This window comes from Schistocerca nitens, chromosome 8 (assembly GCF_023898315.1).
Source record: "Schistocerca nitens isolate TAMUIC-IGC-003100 chromosome 8, iqSchNite1.1, whole genome shotgun sequence".
Lineage (NCBI taxonomy): Eukaryota > Metazoa > Arthropoda > Insecta > Orthoptera > Acrididae > Schistocerca > Schistocerca nitens.
The window spans coordinates 36,551,440-36,576,406 of NC_064621.1; the positions used below are offsets into that span (position 1 = coordinate 36,551,440).

At 47.0% G+C, this 24,967-nt stretch overlaps 1 protein-coding gene across 1 annotated transcript in view; it reads left to right on the top strand.

Moving 5' to 3' along the window:
• Nucleotides 1-22,730, top strand: part of LOC126199124 (uncharacterized protein DDB_G0286379-like) — an 83,157-nt gene extending 60,427 nt beyond the window's left edge. The window contains exon 3 of the mRNA XM_049935879.1: nucleotides 22,645-22,730. Coding sequence (XP_049791836.1) covers nucleotides 22,645-22,730 — 86 coding nt within the window. The remainder of the gene's footprint in view (nucleotides 1-22,644) is intronic.
• Nucleotides 22,731-24,967: the final 2,237 nt, after the last annotated feature.

Here is a 24,967-nt window from a genome sequence, read left to right on the forward strand (position 1 = left end):
TCATCTCTGTATTAGTAAGATGGTAAATTAAAATAGTATTGGAGATAACAAATCAGGTGCAGATACAAGTAGATAGATGTGAAAGTTTATTGAAGTGACATTTATGAAAACTGCATAATGATCTAAGTAAATAATCACAAAATATTTGAGTTTCAAGTGAGCTCAATTATGTGAATTCACTAGAGCAGCCAGCTGCCACGTACAGCCACTGTCACAGAGCAGACAAAGGTGGCCAGGAAATGCAAGTCAGCATGGTGGGAATGCAGACATCAGCTGCCAGATGTTTGAAGGTTGGTGTAAGCATCCTCCCAGTGACAAATACAGTATAGTTTGCAAAAATGAACACTACCTCAGCTATGACCTGGTGAAATAGTCCAAGAGATCATGAAAAGGGAAAGGAGTAACAGACCATTATAAAATTACAGGTTGTCAGTCAGGAGGTAGGAAGCAGGAGATGATATATCACATAATTGTCTCCATTGTATTCCAGGTTACTGATCACCAACAGATCCCTAACTTTTGAGGCTTGGTGGTTCTAGTCCCATTTAGCAGACATCACAAGACATACGCCACACAGTGTAGCAGAGTTGTGGTAGCTTAGAAATGTAACTTCATATATGAATCCCTTTCTTTTTCATTGGCAGTGTGATGCTGAGAAGAAGCACTAAAGGTCACATGATCACTGAATCCCAATCATAGCAATGTTATCTTTTTGCAAATATTGTAATGACTGCATACCTATGCAACTGGAGGACACTGGCCTCAACAGTACGTTATTATTTAATAAGATTTGTCTATTTGTGGACAGACTGACCTGTTCCATAGTATTGCATCTTAGAATAATTCATCATCAGAGTTCATATGATTGATTCCAGCATGCTCCAGCATGCTCCCAGAGCATGTTGAAGATGTGCTCCTGGATACTTAAGATGAGGGTCATGCAACCATGTTAGGTTGCTTCTTACTGATGCACGCACTGTTCAAGGTACAGTGTTGGTTCGGATCCAGAAAGTTATTTTCCCGCTATGTGAAAATATGTATTTTGTGTGTGTGTGTGTGTGTGTGTGTGTGTGTGTGTGTGTGTGTGTGTGTGTGTGTGTGTGTGTTAGCACACAGTCTGTTAGCCACCATACTACAGTCGTGAATTACTGCAGTTCAAGTGGCTACAGCAGACTGCAAATGTGACAAACATAGCACTGTGGGCATCCAAATAGCTGTTGATGGCATTCATCTGTGGCCACTGGCATCAGTGAACCAGCCTCACTGCATTGTAGCTGTACACACAGACAAGTGAGACTGATGTGTTTCATAACAAACACTTAATACTGTGGATGGCGTTAAGGTGCTATGAAGAAATGTATGTCTAATTTACAAAGAAAATACTGTACATGTCTGAGTTGACTATGTGACAGTGGGATCGATGATATAGGCATCACAATGCAAAAGTATTGTGACAGCTTAACATGTATTCATATTGACACTGCAGAGAGGAACAGTGGGAGTGAGGAAACAGCACACCAGTATGGGAGTGCCAACATCTCCAAAATTTTATATCCTGCAACGAAATGAACCACATGTCCATGTGGATACACAGCTTATCCAGCAAATTACCATGAACAAGTGTGGTACTCAGTAGTCATGATTTAACATTAGGCAGTCCTTATATGTAGTTAGAACTATTACAAGTAGCTAATTAAACATTTATACAAAATCCAACTGCAATGTAATTTTGGATTCTGTGATGTGCAAAAGGGAAATCTAACATCACCTGGAGGAGATACAATGTGTCAAAATGGAAGGCTTAAAATAGTCTGTAAGATCACTGTTCGATAGAGCTACAGACAATGCATCCATACTCCATTTTTGATACACTGTAGCATTTGATCAGGAAGATGCTAGAGCAGTTGATGTGGGCAATTTCGAAGCTTCTTTGTATTTTGGCCTGGTGTATCCTCTGTGATCATGACTAATACAGATGGAAGGTGATGTGACAGCAGCAGCACAATGTGACCAATGTGAACATGTCCAATAAACACAAAACTGCAAGTAAGAAATGCTTGTGGAGTAGTGGCATGAGCAGGGGCATAATTTGACTGGGGCAGGCAAAGGGCTAGGGGTCTCAATGACATACACAATAAATAAAATAAGAAAAATTAAAAGTGGAACAAAAAGTGGAAAAATAGATAAAAGCAACATATCTTAATCAGGTCCATGAATGTCCACAGTTTGCCATGGGGTTGCAGCAGTGGTAAGTTATTAATCCTCTGAATGGGAAGCATATCCATTTTGGTTGCAACAGCCTGTTTTGTTATGGTTTTAGGATGCAAAACTGCTACGGTCATTAGTGCCCAATCTGTGGCTTAGGAAAAGGTAAAGAACCAAACTGGAAATCAGGAGCAATGAGAGTGGAAACTCAAAAAAATGGGTAAACTAAGAAACAGAAGGGAAGCTTAGGAAACCACTATACAAGGGGGGTTGTTTGTCCCAAAAAGAGCTTCAAATGGCTGATGTCATCTCACTGATACTAATAAACTCGAGATCGCAATCAGCTGAGCTCGTGTCATCTGCTAAAATGGAAGACATATCAGGTGACAGCTGTAGATGGGTGCATAACAGAGTAAAATGGGGCACTCAAGTAAAAGGTGTCTCACCGTCCACAGTTGAGAGCAGTGGGGACAAAGCACGGGAGAACCACCACTTAACAGATGTCGATGGCTAAAAAGACAGTGCCCTATCCAGAGTCTAGTTAAAATTACCTTCTCCTGATGATGAGATCTGGGGGAAGAGGTCCAAGCACAAGGAAGAGCTTTCACGTCCCACAATTTATTATTGAGAACTGCAGACCAATGTGAGTGCCATAAAAGAGCAACACAATGACATAAACCCTTCTGTAGATCGGTTAAGAGAACCGTGCGAACAGCAGACTGAAGAAGAGAGACTGCAGCCTTGGCTGCTATATGAGCCACCTCATTTCCATGGATACCAACGTGTCCTGTCATCCAGAGGAACACCACAGAGATGGCCCTCAAGTGGAACAAGTGAAGACAGTCCTGAAACTGGTGGACCAGAGGGTGGACAGGGTAGAGGGCTTGGAGACTGAGGAGAGAGCCGAATGAATCTGAGCATGTAATATACTGTATCTGCTGATGGCGACAGATGTATTGGACAGCCTGGAGAACAGCGTAAAATTCCACAGTTAAAATTGAACACTGGTCGGGAAGCCGAAATTTATTAGGGGTGTCACCAACAATATTAGCACTCCCTACACCAAATGATGTTTTGGAGCCGTCAGTGTAAATAAATGTGGCATCCTTCATTTGTACACATAGAGCAGAAAATGCCTTATGATAAACGAGAGAGGGAGGGGTACCTTCCTAGGGAAACTGACAAAGGTCACTGAGCAGGCAGGTCCGGGGCGAAGCCAAGGTGGTGCTCTACCCCTAATTGTCAACAAAGTTTTAGGAAAGTGGAAGGGAAGAGAGCATAGCAATTGACAGAAGTGGACTCCTGGTGGTAGTAGAGAGTAAGGGCGGCCTGAATACCCTAAATCCAAGAAGTTGCCAAAAACAAATGCCATGGGCCAGATTAGCAGTCGTGGAAGGCAGATTGCTAGCATAATGACTCATTGTCAGAAGAACAGCTCACTGATTGGACAGCAGAGGTTCAGCAGTCTCAGCATAAAGGCTTTCCACAGGACTGGAGTAAAAAGCTCCAGATGCTAAACGCAATCCACAGTGGTGGACAGAGTAGCGACGCCGAAGAATAGACGTCCAAGCAGAGGAGTAAACTATGCTTCCACAGACCAATTTCAAGTGTACTAGAGTGTACTAAGGTGTGATAGGGGCAGAGAAGGACCACTCAGTCCGCTCCCCAGGAGGTACCATTCAGGACACAGTGGATGTTGAGAGATCACAGACTGCGAGCCATAAGATAGGATGTGTGGGAGGACCAGCTCATTTTCCTGTCAAACGTAAGACTCAAGAATTAGCGACCTCTGCTAATGGATTGTTGACAGGACATGTACAGAGGTTCTCTGGCATTCACTACATATAACGGCAGAAATTGACAAACGGTCATACTGGGAGTAAAGCGGAAGCCGGTTCCAATGCTCGAAGAGTGGAGACGATTGAGACATCCTTGAAGACTTCATTCAAGAAGGCTGGTCCATTGAGAGCTGTAGTAGATCGCAAAATAGTCCACAAAGAAGGAGCCCGCGACATCGGGAAGTAGACAATCCATAATTGGATTTATGGCGATGGGAAACAGTACAACACTTAGCATGGAGCCCTGGGGTACCCCGTTTTCTTGGGAGAAAGTACGGGTGAGCGTAGTGTTCAATTGCACTTTAAATATGCGCTCTGCCATAAATTTGCGAATAAAAAGGGGCAGCTGAAATCGAAAGCCCCAAGAAAACAGTGTGCGGAGGATGCCTCTCCTCAAACAGGTATCTTATGCTCTCTCCAGATCAAAAAATATTGCTACTGTTTGGAGTTTCCTGAGAAAATTTTTTCATGATGAAGTGGAGAGAGCAACAAGGTGGTCAACTGCATAACGATGCTTTTTCAAACTGCACTGGGCAGGTGTTAAAAGACTTCAGGGCTCCAGCCACCAGGTTGAATGGCAATCCACTATACGCTCTGAAACCTTATTTACACTACTCGTGAGAGTAATGGGGGATAGCTAGAGGGGAGATGTTTGTCCTTTCCAGGTTTCAGAACAATAATGACAATAGCTTTCTGCCATCTTCTGGGAGAAGTACTCTCCGTCCAAATTCGATTATAAAGGCGAAGGAGGTAGCACAGACTGTGGTATGGTAAATGCAGCAACATTTGGATGTCGATACCATTTGGTCCCGGGGTGGAAGAGAGAGAGGAAGAGAGTGCGTGCTGGAGTTCCCGCATGGAGAAAACAGTATTCTAGCTTTCGCCATTTTGAGAGGAGATAGCAAGGGGTCGAACTTCTGCTGTACATTTCTTCAGGGGAAAGGCTGGCGGGTAATTTGAAGAGCTTGAAATCTCAGCAAAGTGTTGACCCAATGAGTTAGAAATAGCGACTGGGTCCACTAAGGTATCATGCATGACAGTGAGCCCAGATTGGGGAGAAACTAGGTGCACCAGATAACTGTCGAATTTGACTCCAAACTTTAGAGGAGGGAGTGATGGTGTCAAAAGAGCTAGTAAAGAAGTCCTAGCTTGCCTTCTTGCTATTGCGGATGATGCGACAGAATCACACACAGAACTGCTTATAGTGGATACAGTTGGCCAAAGTAGGATGGTGGCGGAAAACCCAAAGAGCATGTTGCCACTCACGCCTCGTTCAACCAAGGAATTGCTAAGGGGGGCAGATAAATCAGACGTCTGAGGTCTGAGGTATTGAACATTCCATGGCTGTAAGAATAACTTCTTTAATATGAGTGACCTGATCGGCGACGCTATGAAAGTGACGGTCATCGAATGTCACTAGAGTGAGCAGGTGATAATGGGGAGGTTGAACGGATGATATTTGCGCTGGCCGATCTTATGACTGTGGCATCAAAGGTGAGATCACAAGCCTGCCGGGCTGCCTCCTTAGTAGGCTGAGGAGATGCAAGGACAGTGCTATATTTACCTGTGGGAGGCACCGTGGGCTTGTGACTTGTGAGTAACTTACGAGCAGCAAGTGTCAACACCTTTTCCTTCCCTCTGATTTCCTGAATAAGATGTTCATCTTTGAAAATGGGGCAATCTCGAGAGGAAGCAGCATGGGCATCCTTGCCTCATGAAAAGCATTTGCCCGGATTTGAACACAACTGGCTGGTATGATTAAACCACTGACACTGTTAGCAATGCCTAGGTTTGGGATGTAAGGGTGAAATGAAATTATCTTGTAGCCCACTTTAATGTTTGATTGAAGTTGAACTCTGTCAAATATCAAGAAGATAGTACAGGTTGGTACCAAGTCCTTGTCAACCCTTTTCATGACTATGTACAGTTGTTACGAAACTACCCGTCTGACAAGGTCGTATTTCCTCATTGGACAATCCATTGAGTGAGTGTGTATAAACCACACTGCATGATGAATTTAAAGTGCATTGCACTTCCACCCAGACAGGGAAGGTGTGTAGCAGTGAAGTTCACAGCAATTTTTGTGCCTGGATGGCACTGACTGCTTCTAACAACAAGGTGCCATTTCGTCATCGGGAACAAGACTTTACAGGAACTGCAATCATGTCGACACCTTTCTGAATAATGAAAGGGTTGACCGTGGAGAAGTCGTGACCTTTGTCAGACCGAGAAACAACAAGGAACTGTGGCAACGATGGAAGAACTGTCTGTGGCTGTAACTCATTCAATGTTCGCTTGTGAGCAGACATAGTAGATGATGATGAAACCCTTGCAGAAGTATGTCCCATGGTTACTAGCATCTCCAATGGTGTGCTCCTTCCTTGTGGGAGCCATCTCTGTGTGCTGTGATGTGATCATACTATGCCTCCTGCCAGATTTACATATATGATAATCAATTTAACAATGTTTGTGGAGAGACGAGGGTATGAAGTGTCGAGACAAGTGGCATTATGGTTACTCCCCATATCATTTGCTCCTATTGAAAGGTGCAGGAATGAAAGACAGATTGCCACTTAACAAGGAAATTTAGTGCCTGCTCTTGCTATTGTTATGTAGCACTAACTAGGCAAAATGGTCAATTGTTGAGATCAGATAGCCTCTTAACAATGATGTGCTGTATCAGGCTATGAAGCAAGCACGATGGAAATTACATGTTGCAGTGTCAATAGTTTCATTTGGTCTCCATTTACAGGAAGAACAATTTCAATGCTGTAGTCCACCCCTCAGAAAAAAATTTGTCCAATGCAAACAAATATGACATTCTTTATTATCCTAGCCCACCATAGGAAGAACAGCACACTCCATCAATTAACTACAGCACACAGACCAGTTTCAATATTTGACCACTATTTAGAAACTACAAGCCATTCTCATAGCCTGGTTCCTGAGAGAGATATATATATATAATGTTAGAAGAAATGTTTTGATTATTTTTGGGCAAGTCCAGTGGATAGCAATAGAGTGGAAGGCGGGCAAATCAAAAATAACAAAAAATAGCTTTAAAACAGTGCTCTCTTGATTTATATCTATTCATGTATGTCGGCACAGATTAAGTAAACAGAATGTAATAATCAAAACTTAACTGGAAGTAGTTTATTTCAGTTACAAGAATGAAGTGAACTAGAACTAGCTCAAATTTTCTCATCTCATGTTTGATTTTTTCCGGTCACCAAGGGATTTTCCACTGGCCCTCGGACAGAAAAGTAAGCAGCAGAAGATGAAAAATCATTAGATACCTTATGTGTGAAAATACATCTTCCCATGCTGCATTCAGACAGAACTCTGCAACTGCCAGCCAATGTAGCACATTTTCCTCACTGAGTTCCTGTTTTACAGTTGATCTTTGGGCAAGCAGTACAGCTTTCCTCAGCCGTCAGTTAACTGTGTCATTCGAACTGAAGTTGGTCACTCACTTCAACTGCTTCATATTTAGGAAACGAGAGGACAGCTCTTACACACAAGCTCCATATGGCCCTGCTTTGCACTGTCTCTTCCTGCTCGAGCAAGGAATGCTGCTGGTAGTGCCTGTTTCAACATAATTCTTCCAATATCTCTACAGTAGTCAGTGGAGTGCCATATCTCCCACATGCATCTGAAACCAAAAACTTGTATTATTGAATCAGAGTGTCAACTGTCTCCAACTGAATGCTACCAGTGAGCCATTGCAACTACTTGCTCACAATGTTATTTCTTCTTGTCACTTTCATGCTGACACCTGGGGAAGAAGTAAATATGCTGCCATGAAAAGGTGTGACTGTGGTGACAGGCTGATCACCGTCTGGGCATAACCGCTGTGGTGCCTACCTGTGGAGGCTGTGTAGGGCAAGACAGATGCTTTCCCAGGGGTTGTAGGTCTTAATCCCACCTCTGACAGAGGTGATGCTTCCTTGAGTTTTTGCACATCTATTCGTATCTGTGTCCCTAAATAAAAATTTATGAACCAGTTCTTAAGAAACTTATCTTACCTTGAACAATTACTTGATAACCGTACTGATGACTCTCTGAATGCCAGTGACTATAGCAGATATGTCAGAGTCTGATGTTTCAGAAGATATACAGATAAAGGGAAAAGTTTGTCTGGTTGACTTGTTGCAAATGGAACTAAGTTGAGAAGACATAGGCAGCTAGTTTGAATTTGATCCAAGTATGAACCATTTTAATATACATGTGTCCAATTTTGAATTCTTAAGCAAAAGGAAGAACGGAAGCAGCTACAGCAGATACACATGTAATGTAACCCATGTAATGTATGTTAGTTGCTGATGGCTTGTCCTTAATACCATCCATTTATTGGGTCACGAGTCTGACATTCCAAAGATTCATCCATCACACAAGTTGATATTAATCTACAGTTCCCAATACTCCAGCAACTTCCATTCCTATTGTCATCCTTGAGATGATTGGTTGGTTTGTGGGATTGAAGGGACCAGACTACTAGGACCATATGTCCCTTTATCCATGAACTTGAAACCACCACAAGGAATAAAAACAAACAATGGAGATGACAAGAGACAACAACACAGGACAAGAAAGACACAGACAGATACCTGACAAAAGGAATTAGAATCACACGGAGTGGGACAGTGGTTGGCCGACCATAAAAACATATAAAAAAACAAAAAAAAAAGGAAAAGCCAACCACCAAGAAACCCACTAAAAACCCCAGTCTAAAATCGTTGACCAAATGCCAGACTCTACACAAAAAAACAATGACACACACTTAGATCAACCGATAAAAACCCCCTGCATCAATTAAACTCAAAACTAAATCTGCCATCGCAACATCATCTGATAAAAGTTTAGGAAGTGTGTCAGGAAGTGCAAACATCTGCCTGAGCAGCGTTAAAAGCGAGCAGTCCAACAAGATGAGGACCACAGTCAAAGGTGACCCACAGCGACAAAGGTGGGTCCTCATGCTGTAATAAATAGCTGTGCGTTATCCAGGTGTGACCAATGCTGAGCCAGCAGAGGACAACAGAGTCCATGTGAGAGACCCGCAAGGAGTGCCACGCACCGGTAGCCTCCTTGATGGCCCGAAGTTTGTTGGGTGAAGGAAGGGTGCGCCATTCTTCACCCCAGGTGCGAAGTACCTTCTGCCGCAAAACTGACCAGAGGTCACACTCCAAAAAGCCAATCTCCATGGCTGGTGCACCGACAGCCTGTTTGGTCACTGTGTCAACACATTCATTTCCCAGCATGCATACAGGACCCAGGGTCCACACAAAGACCACAGAGCGGCCACTACTGGCAAGTGTATGGAGGGACCCCTGGATAGCCATCACCAGACGAGAGTGAGGGAAACACTGGTCGATAGCTCGTAAACCGCTCAGGGAGTCACTACAGATAATGCAGTACTCACCTGGGCAGAAGCATAAATACTGTAGAGCACGAGAGATGGTGACCATCTTGGCAGTGAAAACACTGCAGCCAGCTGGCAGTGAGTGTTGTTCATAATGATCCTGTAGAATAAGAGCATGACCGACATGACCAGCAACCATTGAACCATCAGTATAGACAATGACACAGCCTTGAACCGTGGCAAGAATTGAGAGAAAGCTGCAACAGAGGGCCTCAGGAAGGACTGAGTCCTTCAGGCCCAGTGCCAAATCGAGCCAACACCATGGGTGGCACACACATCCTGGGGGTATACACTGGGGGCCCAGAAAAGAATGGAAGACGGAAAACCTAAAGCCCAGAGAGAAGAGCTCTGACGGAAACTGTGAGCATACACCCTGACCTGTGCTACCATTCCAGAAGGTGGATGATTGAATGAGGGAACAGAAGACGATAAGTGGGATGCCCGGGCAAGCTACAGATGTGTGTAGCATAAGTGGCCAGTAATTGTTGGCGCCAGAACCACAATGGAGGGACAACTGCCTCCACAAGTACACTGTTGACAGGGCTTGTTAGGGAAGCACCAGTGGTGAGTCAGACCCCGCTGTGAAATATTGGGCCCAGCAACCACTATGCGGAAGGTGTTACCGAACCATAAGCCAGGCTTCCATAATCTAGGCAGGACTGAATTAACGCCTGGTACAGCCGCAGAAGGGTAGACCGATCGGCACCTCAGTTGGTGTGACTCAAGCAATGAAGAGCATTAAGATGCCGACAGCACATTTGTTTAAGCTGCCAAATATGAGGCAGCCAAGTCAACCAGCTATCGAAAACCAATCCCAAAAACTGATGCGTCTCCACAGCACGAGAGGTTTCGTGTCGAGATAAAGCCACGGCTCACGTTGAACAGCGTGTTGCTGACAAACGGATAACGCAGGTCTTGGCAGCCGAAAACTGGGAGACATGTGCTACAGCCCAAGACTGCACATTTTGGGTAGCACCCTGCAGCTGCTGTTCAGCAGCTGCAATGCCAGTGGAGCTATAGTACAGGCAGAAGTCGTCAGCCTACAAGGAAGATGAGACAGGCATTCCACCGCCACAGCAAGCCCATTAATTGCTATCAAAAAGAGGCAGCCTCTTAATACAGATCCTTGTGGGACCCCATTCTCCTGAACTCGGGGAGGAACTATAGGAGGCCACAACTTGCATACGGAAGGAACCAAGCGACAGAAAATTGTATTAAAATTGGGAGGGGACCCCAAAGATCGTAACCATGAAGCATAGAGAGGATGTGATGTTGCAATGCCTTCCTCTTGTCAAAAATGATGGTGACCAGATGCTGATAGTGGGCAAAGGTTGTACAGATGGCAGACAACAGGCATACCAGATTATTGGTGGCAGAGCGGCCCTTACGGAACCCACCCTGAGATGGAGCCAGAAGCCCCTGAGACTCAACTAGCCAACTCAACCTCTGGCTCATCATGGGTTTGAGCAACTTGCAAAGAAAGTAGGTGAGGTTAATGGGGCGGTAGCTGTCCAACTCCAGTGGGTTCTTGCCAGGTTTCAACATGGGGATTACGATGCTTTCTCACCATTGTGACAGGAACTAACCCTCAATGCAGATATGATTGAAAAGGTCTAGGAGGAATCGCTGGCAGTCCACCGAGAGGTGTTTGAGCATCTGACAGTGGATGCCATTTGGCCCAGGAGCCGTATCAGGGCAAGTGGCTAAGGTACCTTGGAATTTCCTTTCACTGAACGGAGCATTGTACGATTCAGGGTGGCGCGTGTGAAATGAAAGGCTCCGACATTCCAACGACTCCTTCAGGGAGTAAAAGGACAGTGGGTAATTCACGGAAGTGGAACTCTGAGCAAAATGCTCTGCTAAGTAGTTTGCAATTGTGTCCGAGTCAGTGCAGACTGTTCCAATCAGTGGAAGTGCAGGTACACTGACGAGGGTATGATAGCCACAGAGTCTCCTAATCTTGGCCCAAACCCACAATGGAGAGGTACGGAGGCCAATGGTGGAGACATACCTTTCCCAGCACTCCTGCTTGCATCGGCGAATCAGGCAGTGAGCTTGCGCACAAAGCTGTTTAAAGGCGATGAGGTGTTCCAATGAGGGATGCCACCTGTGATGCTGGAGTGCCCGCCTGAGATCTTTAATCCCCTCAGCCATCTCGGGCGACCACCAAGGCACAGTCCTCCACCAAGGGGCCCCAGAAGAACACAGAATGGCACATTCTGAGGCAGTAACGATGCCGGTGGTGACCGAGTGAACCACGGCGTCAATGGCGTTATTGGAATGAGTCTCAATAGTGGCAATGGAGGTGAACAGGTCCCAGTCAGCCTTATTCATAGTCCATCTGCAGGGGCACCCAGAAGGGTGATGCTTTGGCTGTGACAGAAATATTGGAAAGTGGTCACTACTACACAAGTTGTCAAGCGCACTCCATGGGACAGATGGTAATAGGCTAGAGCTGCAGCTGGTAAGGTCGTTTGCTGACTATGTGCCATGTGCCACACTGAAATGTGTGAAGGTACCACTATTTAAAAGAGAAAGGTCGAGCTGTACCAATACTTGCTCAACGATGGTGCCTCAGCCTGTTGCCACTGATCCACCCCACAGAGGTTTATGGGCATTGAAGTCGCCGAGTAACAGAAAGATGGCAGCAATTGGACTATCAGCGCAGCCAGGACATGCTGCAGGTCATCACCATCTGGTGGAAGAGAGAGACTGATGATAGTAACAGCCAGAGGCATCCACACCCGAACACTGACGACCTCTAAAGGCATTTGTAGAGGGACAGACTCACTGTAAAGGGAGTGATGGAAATAGATGCAGACACCACCAGGTACCCTCTCATAAGCTACCCTGTTCCTATAATAATCCCTGTAGCTATGGAGGGCAGGGGTACGCGTCACCAGAAATCAAGATTCCTGAAGAACAATGTAGAGGAAAGGGTCAAGGCTGAGAAGTTGACTGAGCTCAGCAAGATGGCGGGAAAAACCACTGCAGTTCCAATGGAGGCTGACATTGCCCCTGGCTGAGAAAGGTGTGAAGGGACCGAAGAGGCAGATTACGCCACTGGGTCACCTGCTGCCACCGACTGAGCACCTGTGTGAGTGAAATCAATTGTGTCAGAGTCAGGCCAGATCTAGGTCCGCAGCGGACGCCAGAGTCTCTACCTCGCCCTCAGATGCAGAGCTTGTACGTTGTGGTGGGCTAGATGCCATCACAAATTCCTTCATCTTAGAGGTGGTCTTCTTGGATTTTTCTCTCTGCCCCTTGGGTTTCACTGGCTGGGAGGGCTTCACCAATTCAGTCTCCGGCATGGAGTAGGATCACAAAGCCCTACAACCAGCTGCTCGTGGGCACTTATGCCATTGCCGGGCGTCATCTTTCCCACTTGTGGAAACCTGGGAAGGGAGGGACCCAAGGGACCCCTTGCAAGAGAGAGCAGCTGAACAAGTTGGACATTTCTCTAGCTTAGAAGTGGGGACAGACATCCCCAATACCCAATAGGTGTGTGGGGAGGGGATGGTTGCTCCCAAAGTAGGTGGAGCAGGAGCAGCAGGGTGGGTAGTGCCCCCATGGTCAAGGGGGTGTTTGGACTTGATAGACTTTGTGAGCCGACTGAAATTCTCTGAGCTGATAGGGCCATCACGGTGGTGGTTGTGGTGGCATATGAGGATGCCATTCACACAGGATGGAGTCATTCATATTTCCTCTTAGCCCCAGTACAAGTCAGTCGGTCCAGTGTCTCATGTCCATGATTTTCTGCTCCTTCTGTAAGATCCGGCAGTCCAGCGAGCAAGGTTTTTTTTTTTTTTTTTTTTTTTTTTTTTTTTTTGTGGTTTTCGGGCGCACAACTTCAATGGTCATTAGCGCCCTGACTACTCTAAGAATGCACCGCGAGGCACAAGTTGACAACAACAACTAAAAGGGAAAACACAATAAAAGACAGACTGACAGGCATAGGATTAAAAAACATCATCAAATGTCCTTAGCGAGGTTTGTCAAATTGATAAAACAAAGAACACGAGCAGCTGCTCGTGGGTCATCCGCTAAAATGGCATCTAAAGTAGTAGGCAGGTTAAGATCGAGGCGCAGTGTTTTAAGATCGGGACAGGACATTAAAATGTGACTAACCGTCAGCAAGTGCCCACATGGGCAGAACGGCGCCGGCGCAGCCGTCAGCAGATGGCGATGGCTGAACCGGCAGTGTCCAATTCTTAACCTTGCTAAAACGACCTCCTCCCGCCGAGAAGGGCGTGAGGAGGACGTCCAAGCCACGGGAAGAGGTTTTAAGGCCCGAAGCTTGTTGTCGGTAAGTGCAGCCCAATCGGCATGCCACAGCGACACAACGCGCCGACAAATGACCCTGCTAAAATCGGACGAAGGGACACAACAAGAAGCTGTCCGAGGCTGGAGGACCGCAGCCTTGGCCGCGGCATCTGCAGCTTCGTTCCCAGGGATACCGACATGGCCAGGAACCCACATAAAGCTAACCGGCGTACCGACGTCCACCAGCTGCTGAAGAGAGCGTTGGATCCGGTGTACGAAAGGGTGAACCGGGTACGGATCACTGAGGCTCTGGATGGCGCTCAGGGAATCTGAGCAGATGACATAAGCAGAATGTCGGTGGCGGCAGATGTACAGAACAGCCTGGTAGAGGGCAAAGAGCTCAGCTGTGAAGACCGAACAATGGCCATGGAGCCGGTATTGGAAACTTTGTGCCCCGACAATAAAGGAACACCCGACCCCGTCATTGGTCTTAGAGCCATCTGTATAAATGAAAGTCATGTTGTTGAACTTCGAGCGAAGTTCCAAAAAACGGGAGTGGTAGACCGAACCGGAGGTGACCTCTTTTGGGAGCGAGCTGAGGTCGAGGTGAACGCGGACCTGAGCCTGGAGCCAAGGTGGCGTGCGGCTCTCGCCCACTCGGAAGGTTGCAGGGAGTGAAAAATCAAGGTGTTGAAGGAGGCGACGAAAGCGAACTCCAGGGGGTAGCAAGGCAGAGACATACAACCCGTATTGAAGGTCAAGAGAGTCGTCAAAAAAGGAACGATAAGAAGGATGGTCGGGCATTGACAGTAGCCGACAGGCATACCGACAAAGCAGTATATCGCGCCGGTAGGTGAGTGGCAATTCGCCAGCGTCAGCATGAAGACTCTCTACGGGACTGGTATAAAATGCTCCGATCGCAAGTCGTAAACCCCGATGTTGTATGGAGTTGAGGCGGCGTAAGATGGATGGCCGTGCAGAGGAGTATACGAAGCTCCCATAATCCAGCTTGGAGCGGACGATCGACCGATATAGGCGAAGGAGGACGGTTCGATCCGCTCCCCACGACATACCACTGAGAACACGGAGGACATTTAAAGAACGGGTACAACGGGCGGCCAAATATGACACATGTGGAGACCAGCTAAGTTTCCTGTCAAAGGTAAGGCCTAAAAATTTGATTGTCTCCACGAGTGGGAGAGCAACGGGACCGAGTCGTAAGGACGGTGGGAGAAACTCTTTGTAGCGCCAGAAGTTAATACAGACCGTCTTCTCGGCAGAAAAACGGAAGCCATTGGCGACACTCCAGGAGTAAAGACGGTCAAGAGAACGCTGAAGACAGTGCTCCAAGACACGTGGACACTGCGCGCTGCAATAGATGGTAAAATCGTCCACGAAAAGGGAGCCTGATACATCAGCTGGGAGGCAATCCATTATTGGATTGATCGCGATGGCGAAGAGAGCGACGCTCAAAACTGAGCCCTGTGGCACCCCATTCTCCTGGCGAAAGGTGTCGGACAGGACAGAACCCACACGTACCCGAAACTGTCGATCCATTAAAAAGGAACGAATAAAAAGAGGGAGGCGACCGCGAAAGCCCCATGTATGCATGGTGCGGAGAATGCCCGCCCTCCAACAGGTGTCGTAAGCCTTCTCCAAATCAAAGAACACAGCCGCGGTCGGGCGCTTCCGCAAGAAGTTATTCATGATGAAGGTCGACAAGGTAACCAGATGGTCGACAGCAGAGCGGCGCCTTCGAAATCCACATTGTACATTGGTAAGTAGGCGTCGAGACTCGAGCAGCCATACCAATCGAGAGTTAACCATTCGCTCCATCACTTTACAGACACAGCTGGTAAGCGAGATGGGTCGATAACTGGAAGGCAAGTGCTTGTCCTTCCCCGGCTTAGGAATCGGGACAACAATAGACTCGCGCCAGCATGCGGGAACATGTCCCTCAATCCAGATGCGATTGTAAGTACGAAGAAGAAAACCTTTACCCGCAGGAGAAAGGTTCTTCAGCATCTGGATATGAATAGAATCAGGCCCTGGAGCGGAGGACCGTGATCGGCCAAGTGCGTTTTCCAGTTCCCGCATGGTGAATGGGGCATTATAACTTTCACGATTCGAGGAGCGGAAGTTAGGTGGCCTCGCCTCCTCTGCCTGTTTGCGGGGGAGGAAGGCAGGGTGGTAATGAGCGGAGCTCGAAACCTCGGCGAAAAAGCGGCCGAAGGCATTGGAGACAGCCTCAGGGGCCACAAGGACTTCATTCGCGACCTTCAAGCCAGAAACTGGGGAGTGGACCTTAGTGCCAGATAGCCGGCGCAGGCTACCCCAGACAACAGAAGAAGGAGTAGAACTGTTGAAGGTGCTGGTGAAAGCAGCCCAGCTGGCTTTCTTGCTTTCTTTAATAATACGACGACACTGAGCACGTAATCGTTTATAATTAATGCAATTCGCCACTGTAGGGTGGCGTTTAAAGGTGCGTAAAGCACGTCGACGAGCACGTAAAGCGTCCCTACATGCTGCGGTCCACCAGGGGACCGGTACGCGACGTGGAGAAGAAGTAGGGTGAGGGATGGAATATTCAGCAGCAGCGAGAATGACTTCTGTGAGGTGTGCGACCTGACGATCGCAGCTTGTGAAGGTTTGATCCTGAAAGGTCGCCCTGGAAGAGAAGAGCCCCCAGTCTGCCTTGGAGATGGTCCAACTAGAGGAGCACGGAGAGGGAGTATGCTGCAGGAGATGGATAACACACGGGAAGTGGTCGCTCGAATATGTATCAGCAAGTGCATACCACTCACACCGGCGTGCAAGTTGGGGAGTACATATAGAGAGGTCTAAATGGGAATAGGTATGAGATGTGTCCGAAAGAAAAGTAGGGGCGCCAGTATTGAGGCAGACAAGATTGAGCTGGTTGAAAAGGTCTGCTAACAAGGAGCCCCTCGGGCAGGATGCTGGAGAGCCCCAAAGAGGATGGTGGGCATTGAAGTCTCCAGTTAACAAAAATGGTGCAGGTAGCTGAGCAATAAGGTGCGTCATGTCTGCCCTGGTAACGGCAGATGACGATGGAGCGTAAACGGTACAAAAGGAAAACGTAAAAGTGGGGAGAGTAATGCGGATGGCAACTGCCTGCAGGCCGGTGTGCAACGTGATGGGATCGTAGTAAATATCATCCCGGACCAGCAACATAACCCCTCCATGAGATGGGATACCTACCACAGGGGGTAGGTCAAAACGCACAGAGGTGTAGTGTGCCAAGGCAATTTGATCGCATGGGCGTAGCTTCGTTTCCTGGAGGGCTACGACGAGCGGACGATGCGAGCGGAGCAGCAACTTCAAGTCCTCTCGGTTGGAGCGAATGCTGCGAATATTCCAGTTAATAAGTGCCATCGTAAGAAAAGGAAGATGAGAGAAGGGGTCACCTCGAAGGCCGCTTAGGGCCTGGCTTCGAGCGAGCACTGCCGCCGCTAGCAGGAGGCGGACAGTCATCGTCCATGGGGTCTATAGGGTCATCGGCCATCTCATGAGGATGGCCGGGAGGGGGAGCTTCCTCCGCCGGTGAACGGCCAGATGTTCGGCTACCAGCGGTGCGGCCAGGCGAAACGGATGACGGCCTGGGGCGGCAACCGCTGGGTGGCGCAGGAGAAGAAAGGCGCCGCGGCGGAGAAGGAGAACTGTGCTTCCTATGCGCCTTTTTAGAAGGACGTTTGGTGGAAGTACCGGTCGAAGGCTGGGAGGTCGAGGAACGGAGGAAGTCTGCACGGGATGGTTCCTTCTTGAAGGCTCGTGCATCTGACTTCGGGGTCTTCGACTGAGCAGAAGCTGAGGAAGTGGCTGGTGTCTGTGGGGTGATGGGAGGAAGAGGAGACGTCGACCGCGCGATCTTAGCACTGGCCGAACGGACGACCGTGGTGCTGAAGGTCAGATCGCAAGTCTGGGTTGCTACCTCCCGGGTAGTCCGAGGAGAGGCGAGGACAGTGCTGTATTTCCCCGCTGGGAGCAGCGTGGGCTTCCTACTAGCCAATAGCTTGCGAGCAGCCGAGGTGGACACTTTCTCTTTGACCCGAATTTCCTGGATACAGCGTTCTTCCTTATAGACAGGACAGTCGCGGGAGGATGCGGCATGGTCACCCTGACAGTTCACACAACGAGGAGACGGAGGTGGACAGTCACCCTCATGGGCATCCCTGCCACAAGTGACACATTTAGCCGCATTGGAACAAGACTGTCGAGTGTGATTGAAACGCTGACACTGGTAGCAGCGCGTAGGTGTCGGGACATAGGGGCGAACTGAAATGACCTCGTAGCCCGCCTAGATGCGCGATGGCAGCTTAACACTATCGAAGGTTAAGAAAAGTGTCCGGGTCGGTACAAGGTCATTGTTGACCTTTTTCATGACCCTATGGACAGCCGTCACGCCCTGCTCAGAGAGGAAAGATTGAATCTCCTCGTCAGTCAAGCCGTCGAGGGATCTAGTATAGACCACACCGCGAGACGAATTCAAAGTTCGGTGAGCCTCCACCCGGACAGGGAATGTGTAAAGGAGTGTGGCCCGAAGCAGTTTTTGTGCCTGAAAGGCGCTCTCAGTTTCGAGTAATAGGGTACCGTTACGCAATCTGGTACAAGATTTGACAGATCCAGCTATGGCATCGACGCCCTTCTGGATAACGAAAGGGTTGACAGAGGAAAAATCCTTTCCTTCCTCAGATCGAGAAACGACGAGGAACTGTGGGGCAGGCGGTAGTATTTTTGTCACTGTTGGCTGGTCACGTTTCCGTTTGTGGGTCGAAGTCGAAAGCGATGGAGTAGAATCCATTGCGGAGGAATCCCCCATGATTGCCAGCGTCTCCGATGGCGCGCTCCTTCCTTGTGGGGACCCTCTCAGAGGGCACTCCCGCCTTAGGTGAATGTTTACACCTCAGGTCACACCTCCCGAGAAACAGACGGAGGGACCAATCGGCATGGTCAGAAGGTATCAGCTCAGGCAATCACCCCTCCCCGGGCCTGGCCTTTACCAGGGGGTACGCGCGTGCCTTACATGTCTACCCAGGGCGGGGACTTACGCGTTACCCCGTCACCGGCTACGCGTGCGAACGCGTGGGTCGGCCTTCAGACACACACAGGGAGGAAGGAAGAAGAGGAAAAAGAAGAGAGAGGGAGAAAGAGGACAGACTGTCTCAAACGCCGAGGCGGAGACCAGAGAAGGCAAGGAGAAGAAGGCAATGAGAAAGCAAGGAGAAGGAGGCAAGGAGAAGGCAAGGAGAAGAAGGCAATGAGAAGGCAAGGAGAAAAAGGCAATGAGAAGGCAAGGAGAAAACACCAATGAGAAGGCAAGGAGAAAAAGGCAATGAGAAGGCAAGGAGAAGTCAAGGGAAAGAGTAAGGAAGACAGTGAAGTGGAGAAGAGCAAAAAAAGGAACCAACAAAAGGAATGAAGAAACGAGAAGTGAAAAACCAAAAAGACCACGATTATAGGTCGGGAAACCGCCCGTCTCCGGACGCAGGCGCTAACTACCCCCGTGAGGGGGATGGTCTCCTTTTAGTCGCCTCTTACGACAGGCAGGAATACCTCGGGCCTATTCTAATCCCCGGACCCGCAGGGGGGAGCGAGCAAAGTGAATGAGGCTCTCTGCAGTTGACACAGATGGGAGGTGCGGCACATGGAGTATTGGGATATGATGGGTATACACAATCTCGACATGTGAGGCTGGAAGTACAGCAGGAAGACATATGGCCGACATTGCAGCACGTAAAGCACTTTGTCAGGGGAGGGATATAGGGCTTGATGTCACAGTGGTAGACTATCACCTTGACCTTCTCCAGTCATGTATCACCCTTGAAGGCTAAGACGAAGGCACCAGTAGCAATCTGATTATCCTTCAGACCCCAATGTATGTGCCAGATGAAATGAACACCTTGATGTTCTTAATTGGCGCACAGCTAGTCATTAGACTAAAAAGGTGGTCCCTACGGAAAATAATATCCTGGACCATATTTAAACTCTTATGGTGTGTTATTGTAACTGAAACATCCCCCAACTTGTCACAAGCAAGTAATCTCCAGAACTGGGCATAGAATGCTGTTTTTGTCAATACTGACCAAGAGCGCATTTTGGACAAGCCCTCCACCTCCCCAAACATGTCCTCTAAATGCTCTATGAAGAATTTAGACTTTTTTGACATGAAAGTCTTCAGCTCTTGTACAAACTAGCAACCGGAGAAAGTAAGTGTCACTGCCATCCTGAGACACTCCTCCCACAGTGTGGCCAGGGAGGGGAATGATTTGGGATTGTATTTCTGAGCATTGAACTGAGCCCAAGAATGCTTAGAGACTGCTGGTAGATGGCCACCAGCAAGAGATGATGTACCACACTTCATTGTGGGTCATCTGCACTGATGCCACCCACTCCGACCAAGGGCGCTCCCCACGGGCACCACCCAGCCTCTACAAGGGCCACCTGGCAGAATGGCCATTGCCGGGAGTCCCTATACCCCAGGGAGATGGGCCTCTACTCCTTGGCATACGTGGGGAGTTGGCGCAGGCATCAGCAGAGTGATCCCTGTGTTGTAAGGGGGCTACAACCAACAGGGTACATGGCAGCTCCACCACAATTGACTGGCTACTATGCTGGATATTAGGTGCAAGGAAGTCCTCGGTCATCAGCTCCGCAAAAAGCAACAATGCACAGTGCATGGTGGAAATTGCACCTAGGAATGTATCCTCACCCAAAAGATGGGGAACGAACAGAATGGCAGTGCGACAATGAGAAGGCTGGCTAGAGGTCTCTATGCACAATGGGCACAATATACCATGTAAGGTGCCCTTCCCCAATTGGTTCGCTCTTCAGAAGAATTGGAAATATGGAGGTCAAATCTGAGAGGGGACCATCACATATAGGTTGAAGCATTTGAGACTCCTTTTAGTCACCTCTTATGACAGGCAGGAATACTGTGGGCCTATTCTAACCCCCGTACCTGCAGGGGGACCTTGAGATGAATTTGTATAGCTTTAACATTACCTGTCCCCACAAAATAATAGTATTTGTGTGAATGGAGGATACCTAGAAATTCATTAATGTGCCAGATACATGACCTGCATTGATCGAAAGTCAATTCATCTGCATACTTCAGATGTTTGCCGAATCCTTAACAGCTTACACTGGAGGTCAAGCAATTGGGCAAGAAAATTTCTTTAATTGTTTTCAACATTATTAGCATGATGCGAGGAAAATCAAAACTGGATCAATATGCTATTTGTTGTATGTAAGTCAATCACCTTTGACAATACCTCAGTTACAATCATCCATTCACCATCAGCACCAAAAGAATATCGCAGTGAAGCAGACATCAGCAGTTTGATTTGTACCCAAGTCATGAGTGATGACAGCCAATGGTGTATTTGTTCATCTATGTTTATTTGTTATGTTTGTCACTAGTAATTAGGGCCTTGCAGGTGTTCAAAGCCCTCCCATGACATCTTCACTCCTCTGTGCCCCAAACTATTGTTGCTATGATGGTCCATCGCAAGACTGCTCACCTCACCATCATCTTCCTGATCTTCCCTTTCTCATCGTTTCTTTTTGGAGCAATTAGTCTGTTGTTAATTTGCTTGTAAATAATTGCACATGCATCCACATGATATAAAGTATGCTAGAACGCTCGTTCAGTACAAACCATGTGTGACCTGAATAATATTGTAAATCCTGTGAAGGAATTGGACATTTTTTGCCATAAAATTGTCTGTGGATCTGCACTTCACAATGTCTACATTGCACTGGGTCATACACAAGCATGGTAATGGAAAGTAAACTAATAGTTTGGCACTTGTGACAGATGAGACCTGTTGGAATATAATCAAGTATTTTGTTGCATCATTTTGCTTAATTAGGCCAGCGACTGAATGATACTGTGAATTATTGGTTTTAGTGTTTCTATTCTTTACCATGATGTTTGGTTTGTGTTCAACAAGTTATATAAAAGTGAAAATCCATTCTATGTCTACATCAGTAATTGCACTTCAAACCTTAGTCTTGGACTTGACTGGAAACTTGTTGCCTTGTTGGATGAGTCATCTCAAGCTGTATCAAGTGGATGAAGGTGTATGGGTATGGAGACAACCTCACGGATCCATAGACCCCACAAGACAGGAGGTGGAAGCTCTGTAATGGTGTGGGGCATGTGCAATTTGAGTGATATTGAACACCTGATATGAAAATGCCACGTAGCTAGTGCCTCCCATCAAGTAGACAGTTAGCCTGGTGCAAGTCTTGCGAGTTGACACCACTTTGGTGACTTGTGTGTTGATGGGGATGAAATTATGAATGTAAGGACAACCCAACATCCAGTCCCTGAGCAAAGAAAATCCCCGACGCAGCCAGGAATCGAACCTGGGCCGTTAAGTATGATATTCTGTCGAACTGACCACTCAAATACCAGGGATGGACACCCCTAGTATGTCTAGATGTGATAGACAGGTGACATGTACTTAAGAATCCTGGCTGATCACTTGCATCCATTCATGTCCATTGTGCATTCCAACAGACTTCAGCAATTACAGCAGGTAAATGTGACACTCCACATATCCGGAATTGCTGCTGAGTGACTCCGGAAACACTCCTTCGAGTTTGAACACTTACTCTGGTCCCCTCATGTGTGCGAATCTTATGGGTGCCCAACAATGAGGTCATCATGATAGAAAGTGTTACTGGTACCTTTTTGCGAGGACACAGTTTCCCAAAAATACAGAATATATAATGACTAAAAATAAATTGGGTTTGATGGGTTAAGACACACAGAAGAGCTACACAGCAACAAGAAAAGAATGGCTGTAGTTTCTCCACGATTTCAGCTGTTCATGGTACCAGCACATCAAGGCCATATTCACAGATGTTACAAGAACAAACTTGTGTTACAGGCAGTTGCCACTACAACTACTGAAAAAGAATCTACACCACCACCACCACCACCACCACCACCACCACCACCACCACCACCACATCTCTAGCTGCTCAGGCCAGACCAATATATTAAACAGAACTAACAATCCATAGTGGAGCAGAGCAGGTAGAGGGACATCCCACACAGGTTGAAGAGGAGGAAACAGTGCAACGTAGCAGAGCGTGCAGGGACTAGAGGTGGCAGATGAGACTATCTGGTTTAGAATCGGGAGGGAGTTTGGGTGGCAGGGCGGGAGGGAGGGAGGGAGGGAGGGAGGGAGGAAAGGAAGGGGAGAAACTGAGCAGAAAGGAAAGGAGCACACAAAAGGAGAAGGGACTGGTTGGTGCACTTGCAGAGAGCCGTGCACAGAGGGGATGTGAATTGGGAGATGATAGAACAGTGGGGTGAGGGTGGGAGGGAACATTTTGGCAGAAGAAGGGAGACAGTAGGTTGCTGTAGGTTGAGGCAGGGATGGTTTCAGGAGCAGAGTATGTGTTTTAAGGGTAATCCAGTCTCCAGAGTTCAGAAAAGCTGGTGGTGTATGCGACAACACAGATTGCCTGGGTTGTGAAGCAGCCATTGAAATTGGGCATGTTATGTTTATCTCCATGTTATGCAGGGTGTTCCACTTTCCTGTAGTAGGTCATGTGTCACATTTACAATGAGCAGCAAACTATCCCTTCTGTAACTCTCGTCATTATACAGCAAGGAACTTTCAGGCCAGTACATTCTGACTCTTTAATTTAGAAATTCACGGCAATCCTCCTACAGTACTAGCCAGTCAATTTCTCTCTCTCTTTAATGGGTAGAGAAGGTGAATTATGAACTTCATAGTTGTTCCAGTACAAATAACTGAGTTATTCATCACATGGCCCTTACTTAAAGAATACTAATTTCAGTTAGAATTTACAGAAGAAAATCATTATGCAAGCAGAAAAATGAAAGTTCCAGTTTAAGTTGATAACGCAAAGTGCAACTTTATTTTATAGGTCCTCCTCATTATCAGGAGAAGTGAAGTTATCTGTCATCCTTTGGTAGGCCTGGGAGATTACTTGGGCCGATCATTGCTACAACCTTGTGACTCTGGCTGAAAATGGGGGTGAGATGCAATTACAAGAACGCAACAAGAGTGTTCTCTTAGCCTCTCTCACCTTAATTCTCCACAATCCTACCTACACATCATGGTCCTGTTAAGCTGAGCAACCCAGTGGACGGTTGGGTAACCAACCCCAGTGGTGAACTGGGTCAGCAAGCTGATAGGATATGGAGGACAGTGGAAGGAAATGGGAAACCACTACTGGAATTACTTCCCTAGATGTTCATGGGCTTGATCTCTTTGTAAAATATTCCAGAGGTAAAGCTTCCCCTCAATCGGTTCTCCAGGAGACGAATACAATGAGGAGTCCAGAGATTTGGGAAAATGGAAAAGGAAGGAAGGAGAAGAAGGAAGACTTATTGAGGATTGGTAGTTGGAATGTTTTAACCCTTCTCCAGGAAGGGAAATTAGAAAACGCCAAACATGAAGTGACAAGAAACGAATTGGGTATACTCTGTATGTGTGAGCTGAGATGGGGTGGTTGTGGAAAACTAGAAAGTGATGACTTCTGATTGTACTATTCAGGTGAAGATAAAAATGGAATGAATAAGGTTGAAATTTTGACAGGTGGAGGACAAGGTGATCAAGGTTAAATATGTTAGTGGAAGAATATTGATGATGAGACAGAGAGAAAAAGAAAGACTTACTTATCATCCAGGTCTATATGCCAACAAGTAATCATTCAGATGAAGAGGTATAAGAATGTTGTGAGATGATAGAAAACTTAGCAGAGAGAGAGAAAAGAAATGCATGTATTGTTATAATGGGTGATTGGAATGTGGTAGTTGGTGAAGGACCAGAAGGAGGAGCTCTGGGAAAATATGGACTGGGTGAAAGAAATGAGAAAAGGCAAATGTTTTTGGAATACTGCAATCAAAATTTCATGGTAGTTGGAAATGCTCTATTTGGTAACCACAAAAGATGACAGTGTACTTGGATACCTCGATTTGACAACAAAAGATATCAAATTGATTACATAATGATACAACAAAGACACCAAAATTGCCTAAAGAGTCTCAAAAGCTATCCAGGGGCAGATACTTATTCAGATCGTATATTAGTCATAGCTGATGTTCTAGTTTAATTGAAAGGAACCTGGGAAGGACAGAAGAGAGAGCACATTAACTTTGAGAAACAAAGACAAAGGCAATTGTGAAAAATTGGAGAATGCATATTGTGAAATCATAAAGAAAAGTCAGGAAATGGAA